The following is a 12,736-nucleotide window of genomic DNA, read 5'->3' as shown; positions in this document are numbered from 1 at the left end:
CAGGTGAACTTGCAGGTTTGGCAGGTGAAGGGTCCGTGGGTGCGTTTCGGGGTGGCTCAGTGGCAGGCGGGATTCCGGTCGGGTTTGAGTGCGTTGAGGGTGGCGGCATCGTAGGTCCGTCGTGTGGGCTGGCATCTTGGGGGCCAGGGGTCCTGGCGCTGGGCGCGGGCCAGGCGCGGACTGGCGCAGACGGGCTTGCCTTTGGCGCGCCTTCGGCGCACAATCGGCGCGCCCGCTGCGCGTACGCGTGGACTCCGCCATAAATGGTGTAGTGGGAGGGAGGAGCAGCTGGGAGGCGGGAGCGGGGTGGCGGCTAGGAGGGGGCGAGGGTACAGAAGGAAGAGGGGGGGCGGGCCGCGAGGGAGCAGCGGCAGGGAGCGGGGAGCGGGCGAAACGGCGGGAAGCAGGCGGCAGGGAGGCATGAACCGGACAAAAACAGGGCACAACGATCGGACTATGAACAGGAAAAATGGGCACAAAAGCAGAGACAACACAACTAGGGGGCAGAGAGGCACGAAATCGGAAAAACAGGGGCACACCGATCAGACTATGAGCGGATTTGGGCACAAAGCGGAGACAACACAACCAAGGGGCACCTGAGCCCTGGGGGCAGCGGCGAGCAGGCGTCAGCAGTAGGGGGAACCGGCGCACTCAGGAGGAGCCACGCGGCGGGTGGAGTGACCAGCTCTGACAAGGTCAGGTCAGGTCACAGCTCCCAGTCGCGTGTCCACCTCCTAAATAGCCACTGGGTGGGAGGGAGGAGCAGCTGGGAGACGGGAGCGGGGTGGCGGCTAGGAGGGGGCGAGGGTACAGAAGGAAGAGGGGGGCGGGGCCGCGGGGGAGCAGCAGCGGGGAGCGGGGAAACAGCGGGAAGCAGGCGCAGGGAGGCACGAACCGGACAAAAACAGGGCACAACGATCAGACTATCGAACAGGAAAAATGGGCACAAAAGCAGAGACAACAAAACCAGGGGGCAGAGAGGCACGAAATCGGAAAAACAGGGGCTCACTGATCAGACTATGAGCAGATTTGGGCACAAAGCGGAGACAACACAAAGCGGAGACAACACAACCAAGGGGCACCTGAGCCCTGGGGGCAGCGAGCAGGCGTCAGCAGTAGGGGGAACCGGCGCACTCAGGAGGAGCCACGCGGCGGGTGGAGCGACCGGCTCTGACAAGGTCAGGTCAGGTCACCTCAACCTTAAACTACTCAACAAAATAAAACCCTTCATCCCTCCAAAAGACCTCAAACAAGCCACTTAATCCTTGGTGCTGTCAAGACTGGACCACGGGAATGCAACCATCATAGGATCAGCAAAATCTCACCTAGCTCCCCTCAGATCAACTCTGAACGCAGCAGCCAGAATGTTTTCCGGGGTAAAGAAAAATTAACACATCTCGCCTGCACTCAGAGAGCTAAAATGTCTCACAATTGAAATGCGTGCCAATTTCAGAACTGCATGCCTCACTCACAAAGCGCTGCACGCAGGAAAACCCGCCTACCTGGCTTCCAAATTCCAGAAGTCAGTCAGACAAGAAGCCTAAGGAGCACCAACACTCTACTCCTTATCCCTCCGAAACCTCACAAACAAAAAAACGCATCTCAATCCTTCACAGGAAATGCGCCCAAAATCTGGAACTCCATCCCAGTCCATATCAGGACTAACCCATCCTGCTTAAAATTAAAAAAGCAGCTCAAAGACCTCCTCCTCAATCGATCTCTCCGAAAGGATAGCTACAGCCAACCGCCATAGCCTGCAGTAGCACACAGACACTTTGACATTAAGACATATACCTCACTATCCTCATGACTACCTCCTCAATCATTCTTTAGCTCACTTTCAGTTCAGACCCAGCTATATGCAAATCAGTCTTGACCCTGTGCCTCATGGGCACAGTCCAGCCCGAACTGCAAATCCAGGTCTTCCCTGGGACTGGTTTCTGGGTAACACCCTTCATCAGCCAGGATAGCTTGAATCCAGTGGCAAAGTGAGCAATCATCTCCTTGTGTTTGCTTAAATCATATGGAGGCCTGGAATTCCAGAACAATTTCGGGGCCACGTCAGACATGTTCAAAGAGTTGGATGCCAGCTATCAGGGCTGGGGAGCCAGATGCGGTGACATCTATGGGGGCAGATGGACGGAGGAGGAAATGCAGTTACACATCAATTGCCTGGAACTCTTAGTCAAATCTTTTGTGATAAAGTTCCTCACCAAAGACAGGATAATCTGCTGCATCCTGTTGCAGATAGACAATGTGTCAGCAGTGTAGTACATCAACTGCTTGGGAGGCACTCGCTCGAGAGCCCCGTCGGAATTAGTAAAAAACGTCTGGCACTACTGTCTACAAAGACAGATCTTGGTAACGGCATAGTACATTCCAGGGATCCCGAACACGGTGGCAGGCCGGAACTCCAGGAATTTCTCAAACAGCAGTGATTGGCAAGTAGATTTCAAGATCTTCCTGGCCTTGATGAACAGATGGGGTCCATGCGATTTGGAACTCTTTGCATCCCGACTGATGGACGGAGGAGAAAATGCAGTTACACATCAATTGCCTGGAACTCTTGGTCTAATCTTTTGCGATAAAGTCCCTCACCAGAGACAGGATAATCTGCTGCATCCTGTTGCAGATGGACAATGTGTCAGCAGTCGAGTACATCAACCACTTGGGAGGCACTCGCTCGAGAGCCCCGTCGGAATTAGTACAAAAACTTCGGGCACTACTGTCTACAAAGAGAGATCTTGGTAACGGCAGAGAACCTTCCAGGGATCCCGAACACAGTGGAAGACTTGAACTCCAGGAATTTCTCAAACAGCAGCGATTGGCAAGTAGATCGCAAGATCTTCCTGGCCTTGATGAACAGATGGGGTCCATGCGATTTGGAACTCTTTGCATCCAGCCTGAATTTTTAGATACCTCGGTATGTGAGCTGATATCAACACCTGGAAGTGGTTGCAGATGACACTTTCCTCCAGGACTAGCTGAACTGTCAAACTGACAGACAGCATTGCTGGTGTTAGTGACGCCGATCTGGAATTTGCAGGCATGGTGCCAGACACGGATAAAACTATCATGGGATCTCCCGATAGAGTAGCCCTTTTATCCTCGGGGTCCCCAGGGTTGTCATCATCCGCTAGTTCTGCAGGGCCATTTCACCCTCATGGCATGGAGGATTTCCGGCAATGCTGGAAAGGCAATCACCTTTCAAAAGATGGTGCAAACTTCATTCAACAAGCATGGGCTATAGACACCACCATGAGGTCTCGATCAACTTGGAAACAATGGTATTTTTGGTGTTTGGAGAGGCATCTGGATCCAGTTGGGGCCTATATTAATCATATCCTAAAGTTTCTGGCAGAACTAGCGCAATCAGGCCTGGCATTCCATACCGTAAACTCCTTTGGGTCAGCCATCGTGGCTAGACATGATACCATTGACAATATGCCTGTTTCAAAGCATCCCTGCGTATATAAACTGATGAAAGAGATTATATTGCTTGAATGCAGGTATTCCGCCCTATGGGACGTTAATGTGGCCCTAAGGCTCCTCATGAGTTGGCAAGATAACTAGTATCTTTCTAGAAAGAAGTTTTCTACAAATCCGGTATTTTGTTATGCCTCATTTCATGCTAGAAGGCTTCGGATGTGAGAGCTTTGGATATCTCAGCTAAGGTTTTCACACCGGAGGGTGTTACATTTACCATCTTTAAGAGGACAAAGACGAATACCAGGTTGGTATCCTATTCTGCTATCAGTGATAATCTCAAACTGTGTGTGGTGAGATGCATTAAAGTATACAAGGATATGACAACCAAAATTAAACTGGTAGGTGACACACCGCTCTAGATTGCGCTAAAGAAACCTTTCAAAGCGATATCCTCTCCATCTATTGCCAGGTGGGTAAAGTGGACCATGGTGGAAGCAGGTGTCAATGTACAAAGGTTTGGGGCTCACTCCACAAGGGGGGCCATCGCGTCTATAGCAATGCAGGTAGGTGATAGATTAGAAGACGTTATAAACACTTCGGACTGGTCATCTGAATCAACTTTTAAGAAGTTTTGCTCCAAACTTATTTTGGATGCTGCTGCTTTGGTGGCAAGTAAGCTTTGAAAATGCATAATCCTCGCCTCTGGTCCGGACATACGAAAAATGTCTTAGCTAACAAGAAGCAAAGTTTCAATTCTATTAAGGACACGGAGGCGAGGATTATCCCACCCGGAGACATCAGGGAGTTGTCGCCTTGCCCTCCTTATGATGATTCATTTACAGTAAGTGAGGTTGCTAAATGGTTTAAGGTTTTGAAAAAAATAATTTAGCTTTGTTCTAATGTTTATCATACTTAGTTGTCTGGAGCAAAGTGATAATGGATACATTCATGCAAAGATAATCTGTTGGTGGGAGAAGTCATTGGGATAACATGGGCTCCTAGGTAACAACCAGAAATACGAGTAGAGCAGGCATTCAAGACTAACTTCCTCCAATAAAGAAGAGGAACAGGAAGGGACATCATACTTATATATACAGCATTAACTACCTTTCCCATGAACCACCAGAGAGTGGGTCGCCATAACAAACATTGTCCAATCCTATAACAGTTCGTTGAGTATATATATATATATATAACAGTCCGTTGAGTATATATATATATACATACTCAACGGACTGTTTTATATATATATATATATATATATATATATATACTCAACGGACTGTTATAGGATTGGACAATGGTTGTTATGGCGACCCACTCTCTGGTGGTTCAAGGGAAATGTAGTTAATGATGTTTTTTTATTGATATGTTCTTTGAAGGCTGCTGGTTTAATAAAATGGAGAAAGATATGCATAATCCTCACCTCTGTGTCCTTAATAGAATTATAACTTTTCTCCTGGTTAGCCAGGACATTTTTCATTCTTTGCTATTTTATACATACTAAATAGTCTAGACTGTTTTCCAAGGTTATATGTCACACATAGTTTAACAGAGAATTAAAAAGGGTTATTTGTTTGAAAGAACATGTAAAATATTGGTCGCAATAAAACCCACATTTGAAAAAGGTTTTGATTTGCTGTACAATAGTGCTTACCATGAAAGGTATACAGGTCAATGTCAGCATAGAGAAAGTTGTGAGGTAACCAGAAAGTTTTAACACATCCATTTCCTTCTCTCTGATTTGCGTAACCCGTTTCTGATATGAAGGTTCCCATGCATAAAGTTTCAGAATCTAAAAAGAAAAAAATAATGATCATTTGCTTAATGATATTGTACCATGTGAGAAGAAGAAAATAATTTCTAAAAGGAGAGTTGTAGCACACCAATTCTATATACCACTACAACGCACTCCATAAAAAACTTTTAAATATTTATGTATTTATTTAATATTAGGGACAACATGCAAGATTCATTACTTGTGGCAGAACTAAATAGTAGAAGAAAAGAAGCCACTAATTAAGAAGATGTTTTGAAAATAATTGTATGTAGAAAATAGCATATTTAGTTCAAGTAACATCTCAATTTAAAGTTCTTTCGGTAAACAGAGTCAGATTGCTACATCCCAGTAAAAAAGAATAGGGTGGTTAATGTGAGGTCTTTACAATTTGTGTGTTTTGCACATATTAAAATGATTTACTCATTAGTGCCAGGCCACCTGATATAAAACCAGCAATAAATCAAAGAGGTGAAATATAGTTCAGGAGATTTCATCAAAAGTTTCATATGATTAAGATGTTTGATAAAATGCAACTAACAAGCAAATATAATATCAAATCAGTAAAACATTAAAATAATATACAATTCAATCAATCAATCAAGAAAGCTTTATTTGACTGTTATGAATTTACAATCACAAAAGCACAGGAGAAATAATATACATCGCATTACAATAAAAAGAGAATGAAGGAACAGCAGCAGTTTTATACAACAAACGCGTACATAAGTAAAAACACATGAAGAAAGGCTTTTTTTTAAAAATGATTAAAAAACAATTTAAATTCATCTGTAATAGTTAGACTTTTCCTTAAACCCTTTTTAAAAACATAGCAAGCTTCCATACTACATGTTCATTATCCATCAGCTAAAGTTTTAAAAAAGCAGGGCGACATTGCCTTAACCCCTGTTTTTTTAAAGAATGGGATTAGCCACACTTGCAGAAAAGGATAGAATGAATGATAGACTGACATGATTGGTCGTCACAAGGACACAAAGGAAGCTGCCTCGACCAATCATTCATTTTAGGCCAAGTCACCAGTCTGTGAAACATATTAAGCCCAAATCTGGCCAATAGCATTCTATCATAAGTTAAAGGGACAAATGACAAGTATGGCTCCATGCCAAATGTAGTTAGTATAGATTGATGTTTGTTAACAGTGTGCTTCAAAAGTTCACCAGACAGTCTGACCTCTTCCAGCATATGAAGCCCCTACTTTTTTTTTTTTTTTTTTTTAATAAAGACCTTTATTGCACATTATCATCAGTACACAGCTGAGGGCCTACAACCTCCGGGGTCGGCCGCGATCACTCCAGCATTAAATCTACAATGTTAAGATTACACAGCCGTTTAGCCGTTATCCCTGGGGCCCGGCGGCAAATGGTACATATTGTGCTTAATGCAGCTGTTATCATTACCTGAAATTACATAGGTCTGCTTTTTAACTGTAGAACCAAACTGTTCATTAAAGCAAAGAAGCCCCTACTTTTTTAGTGCTTCCCTTGGAGTCATCTGTAAGGAACTGGGGTCGGTAAAATGTTCTGGATGCCCTAAGTCGTTCATAAAATCACAAACAAATCTAATCCATGGTATCTTTAAGGCTACGTCTAATTTAAGACAGTCATCTAGAATATCCCTGTTTAACTGTTTCTGTTCCTTAGACCAGATACTGTGCCACAACAGTATCGGCTCTATTTTAAATAAATCCAAAATAAAAGAGAGACCCAATTCTTCATGGCAAATGCAACATGAAGTACTAGGGGGGACAGATAAGATAAATCTTAAAAAACTATTCTCAACTTGTTGTAGCTGCGTGGTATTTGCTAGGCCCCACACCCCGGCTCCATACATTGCTGATGTAATGCACTTTGCTTTATACATTTGTATCAACTCCCCAGGGGGTTTCCGACCCAATTTCTTAGAAAAGGATGCCAGGGCATTGGCTGACTGGATAAACGACAATTTTTTTGCAGTTATTGTTTGAACCCATGATTCGTTTTGATTGAACAATACGCCCAAATATGAGAAGTTCTTAGTTGTAATTTGCGTTAGTCCCTATACAAAAATATCTTTTACTCTCATGGTCCCTTGGCCACATCTCATTACATATGTTTTAGAAATGTTAATGCTAAGTCCTAAATCCTTTCTAAAAACAAAAAATCCATTAAGGACCCTTTGGAGAGCAATTTGGGTTCTTGCCAACAAAACTGCGTCATCCGCATAAAGGAGTGTCGGGATGGGTCGGGCTGAAACTTGAGGGAGGTCATGTGTAGTTCTAACTAATGCTTCCCCTAAACCATTAGTATACAAATTAAAAAGAAAGGGGGGCAGCACACAACCCTGTCTCACCCCCCTTCTCTCAGATCCTCGAGGACCTCCCACAGTCTTGCTTGCTTTGTCATGTATTCCTATAGGTTCTGAATCGATCCCCCTATTCCTGACCCTATTCTAGTTAAACAAACCAACTAGTTAACTAGCAGTCAGCCCATGAGGCAGAAAACCCCCATGATGCAGATACCGTTATCTGACGCAGTCACACTACGGCACAGGAACGTGTTATCTGATTAGGTCATAACGCTTGCGATCTAATTAGACAAGCGATATTCCTCCAGCCCCTGATAAGGCATACGGAGTTCTCATAACAAATCAAACCTATGACAACCTGGGCAAAACCCTGCGGCCATTGTTTTGATTTCACCGAGAACTTCAGTAAAAGAATGTGCTAACGAGCAAGTCGTATGACATCCTTATTGACGTATCTATGTCCATCCTTACGTCAATCTCGGCACCTTAAAGGTATAAATATTACCGATCTTGCCCTATGCAAACACACGCGTGGTGACGAGACGGAGCAGCCATACTTGCCGAAGCCAAGAGCAGAGCAGACCCCGCTGGCAGCAGCCCCGCCTTCCTGACGCGCTGAGAGACGCGCTGCTTTCTCCTGCCGAGAATCCAGCACCGGCGTTTCTGGGCAGCCCTCGCAGGCAGCCTGGAATATCGAGACCAGAGAGAGAGATACCATTCCTCATTCATCCTAACTTCCAGGTACAGAACTGAATAACCCCTCACAGAGAATTCTTTAGTTATTCACTTGGCAAAAACAAACTTAACTTAAACTGTAACTTTCTATTCCCGCCCACGTATTAGGCTTAGGTCAGGTACACGGGGTAGGCGTATTTAGAAACACCAGTTGAGTACGTTTAGTCAAATGTATATGTGTATGTAATATATTTTATTCATTTTAAAACATCTTATGGCTTAGAAACCATATCAATGTTTTTACAGTATTACTTTATACTATTGCTTTTAATGTATGCACTTTACTTAGCTATAAGTATTGCAATAATATCGATCCATTTCTCTTGTATGAGAAAAGAGACTGATCAATAAATAACACCTTTTTATTGAACACGCCCGTCTCTTCCTTTTCTCTACATTCTGATGAGACTAAGAATGCACGTACTGACTGAGTAAAATAAATTGCCTTTTGTTCACACGACTCTCGAGATTTACTCTTGATTAGGGGAGAGCAAAGTTGTCATGTTCTATGGTTGTCAGAAACTAAATCCCTTCTTGTCTAATCAGGGAAGTTAAGTCCTCCTTGAACATTCGAGAAAGTTTCTAGTGAACTCTGAGCTAAGCTGGCAAACCCAAAACTTTAAGTCTAGTATCGACAGTAGTAGACCTAGTTAACGTCTGGCCTAGGCCTTTACTGCTGTAGGTATTATTCCAATGCGCAGAGCCTATTGGGATGATAGGAACTACACTACATGGCGCCCAACGCGTTTGGAAAGGGCGATAAAACTAACGTAAGACATTTAGAGTAACTCAGTCGTGCTTTCTCACTCAGACCCCTTTTCCCACAATACTCCAAAGACGTCTGGAGTGGGTGAAAGGTTATATCCGCCAGACCTCGCAGGAGGGAACTCCTATGTATGGTTCTTGGTATAGTCAACGTTGAAGGATAAACAGTTCCAAAATATTGTGCATCTAATCTTTGTTTCCATAAGAAACCTGATCTGCAAACAAAAGAAATAACCTTCAGGACAGTAAAACGTCAGACAATGAAGAAGAAAGAGAGGCAGTTAGATTAGCAGCTGAACTCGCAGCGGCTGATGCTGCAGCACTAGATGCGGACGGGGATATAATACTCATCCCGGTCATCAAAAGGAGATCTATAACCCTAAAACTTATAGAAAATGGACTGACACCCAGAGGTGGCACAGTCATATTCGTAATTGAGGCACACGAATATCGGCAGACAGAGGTATACTATTCATGGATACATTTTCCAGCAGCAAATGCTGTAACAAAGTACTTCCACTATTACAAAATAGAGGAACCTCCTAATGAGTACACTCCTTTCGAGGAGGTGGAAGTACCACTCAAATTCCAAGAGCATTTGCTCTTATTTGATGGCGCCCTAAAACATAATAATCACATCACCAGGCTCGGTCCTTTAGGTAGACCAGGAGCAACGTGGCCGGTCCTAGCCGGATACACACCACATCCAGACATCGACGGGATGTCTGCAGCTAACCTGTTAACACAGCTAAAACAATTAATAAAAATTCATAGACAATTAGTTCAGTATGTGATGCGGACTTCAACAATTCAGCCAGCGATTAAACTCCCACAGCTGACCCCTCACCAGGGGAACACAAATAAAATTACACCACAGAACATCCAATCCTGCCTAGGTAAAGTACCGGCTAAACGGGAACAAATACCATTCTGGTTGGCACAGAAAATTACCCAAATTGAGGCGGTGTTTCCTGACACCACCCCGCTAGAAAAGCACAGGATTCTGACTATCTGTCTCCCAATGGGAATCGCACCACACATTGAGGACTGTGATACTTGGGGTACAGTCTTTGCTTCCATCTACACAAAAACGCACGGTGTTCCATCCATTTCGGTAATACCAGATGTGCTAAAACAAATTCAAGATGAATATGGCCCTGAACCCGCTTTAACTCTTGGTATGAAATTACTGAAAGACTTCAAGCAGGTCTCGGCTATATTATTAGCCAACATAAAAGGTGAAGCAGCAAACGTGGCGATCCGCCAGAGGTTAAAAGAGACAGATATAGCAGACCAACCAGCTGAAATTGCCAGAATCATAGAAAAATCCTATGAGGAACTAGGTAGAGATAGTTTAGGTGGAATACCAGTAAAACAAGAACTGACTGAAAGTCCAGAAAAAATATTTTTCAATAATAATTCACCAAAAAAGAACTGGGATGAAAACAAACAATCCAATCCTAAAGAAAAGAAATTCCAGTCCAGAGGAAGGTCTCCTAGGCGAAGAGAGAAATCTCCGAACCAAAGACACAGGTCACCCCAGAGTGACCCCTCTGGGAAAAGATATAACCTTAGAAATAGGGATAATATAAAAAAGCCTGATAGATATCAAGACATTGATACACGTCCCTCTCAATCTTTTCAGACTTCCTCGCAGAAATCGGAAAGAAGAGGACGATCAGAACAAAGAGAAGAGCACACCAAGTCCAAAGACAAGGAACCTGCTCAGCTAAAAAAGAAATTACAATTTCCAAAAAAGAAGGTAGCCAGTATCAAGGTAGTTAACAATGCCGAGAATACTGAGGACACAACTGAAAAACGGAGAATGGGCTCAGACAATGCTAGACAGTGCAGCAGAAGTGAGCATAGCTCGCAAAGTCCTTATGAATCATCTGGAGACAGTGGACACGAATGAATATCTTCACGTGGAAACTGCGGACACCAGAGTTAGCAAACCTCACAAAATATACGAAATAACATTGCGTATAGAGGGGGATAAGACTAGGAAAATAAGGGGACTATTTTGGGATAATCTCTCCAAGGGCTATGATATCCTTCTAGCTGAAAAAGACTGGCCACCAGAGTTTGTCAGGGAGTGCCCTCATGGCGAAGAAGTAATTATGCCTGCCTTCTCAAATCAAATTCCAATTCATAAAAAATACACACTTGCTAGAAAGTGGGCAGTGGCTCTAGCTCCGGCTTTATATAAAAATCACGTGGGATGGGATGAGGATTCTCCTCCTCACAAAATCCAGTTAAAATCACAACCAACTGCACAAAGGCAGTACCCAATTAAGCAAGAAGCTAAAAAACAGGTAAATGAAATACTAGATCAGCTAGAATACCAGGGGGTGATTGAAACTTGCACCTCACAAATGAACAACCCTTTGTTTCCGGTCTCCAAACCAGACAATTCATACCGTCTAGTTTTGGATTACCGACACCTTAACACATGTTGCAAAACTTTTGCAGTGCAAAACTCACACAGTGCTGCACTAATGAATAACATAGTGCGCAAAAAATACAAAACAACATTAGACATCTCTAATGGATTCTTTTGTCAAAACATAGCACCAGAGAGCAGATATTTAACTGCATTCTCAATAAATGGCACTCAAAAACAATTCTGTCGGTTAGCCCAGGGGTACAAGAACAGCCCGGGAGCATTCTCAGCGAGAGTAACAGAATTACTACAACTATATGATGATGAAGCATTATCTTATGTCGATGACATTTACTTAACAGATGATGACTTGGAGACTCACTTGAAAAGAGTGAACACCATAATACTTGGGTTCGCAGCAGAGGGTTACAAATTCAACTTTAAAAAATCCAGAATTGCCCATCTAACAGTCTTATACGTAGGATATGAATTATCAAGTATAGCCTGGCTGACAATTTTCTAGGAACTAGAAGAATTAAAAAATCTAGAATATGAAGAAACATATCCTCTGCCAATCGACATTCTGCCTTTACGACATTACGCCTGTGTAATCTATACAGACGGACATGCTCAACCCTCCGTTTGGGGAGAACAAGCATACAACCCCACATGTGAGATTACAAAAGAAGTGTGGCGCGGAGGTAAACTAAAACCTCTATTAACAAAATCACACTCAGTAGAAACTAATTCAGAAAAACAAACTGAAATATTAGCTTTGAAAATGGCGCTAGATAAGGCGGATCGCGAATTCCCGACACTTATAGTGTCAGATTCATATTACTGCGTCAAATCATATAACAGCGATTTGCAGACATGGATTCAAAACGGTTACAAAGATGACACAGATGCACCAATAAAGCAAAAACTGCTCTGGGAACAAATAGCTCTTTTACAGAAAGAGCTACCAAAGACTCACGTGACACACTCACTGAGTCATCAGCGTGATGGCGTTCACGTTGCAGGGAATTCATTGGCCGAAACAGCCACAGCGGCAGCCACTAAATCGGCTCCCGTAGTTCGAAAAAAGCGTACATTAAAATACATTGACGGTGAAACAGTGCTGGCGGTGAAAACGTCATCAAAAGGCGACTGCTCAGCATTACCGATCAACTATCCACTCAATTATACATACATAATCGATGCAAACTCCGTCCCTTTTGCTCGAATCCCTGGAGTGGGGGATAGAGTGATTCCAAACATGGACAGGAGAAACTTGTTAATCGCAGACGCACACATGGGCGAGGGTCTCAGACACCTTAAACTAAAAGATTCTCTGGAAGAAT

The 12,736-nt window shown here is 43.5% G+C and overlaps 1 protein-coding gene across 1 annotated transcript in view; it reads right to left on the bottom strand.

Annotated features, from left to right (window-relative positions):
* The window catches only part of LOC144773378 (ATP-binding cassette sub-family C member 2-like), a 560,817-nt gene that overhangs the window by 324,321 nt on the left and 223,760 nt on the right, over positions 1 to 12,736 (bottom strand). The window contains exon 8 of the mRNA XM_078658348.1: positions 5,087 to 5,224. Coding sequence (XP_078514474.1) covers positions 5,087 to 5,224 — 138 coding nt within the window. The remainder of the gene's footprint in view (positions 1 to 5,086; positions 5,225 to 12,736) is intronic.

This window comes from Lissotriton helveticus, chromosome 8, assembly GCF_964261635.1.
Source record: "Lissotriton helveticus chromosome 8, aLisHel1.1, whole genome shotgun sequence".
Classification (NCBI taxonomy): Eukaryota; Metazoa; Chordata; class Amphibia; order Caudata; family Salamandridae; genus Lissotriton; species Lissotriton helveticus.
Note: the sequence above shows the minus strand (reverse complement) of the source record. Positions and strands in the feature narration are given on the sequence as shown.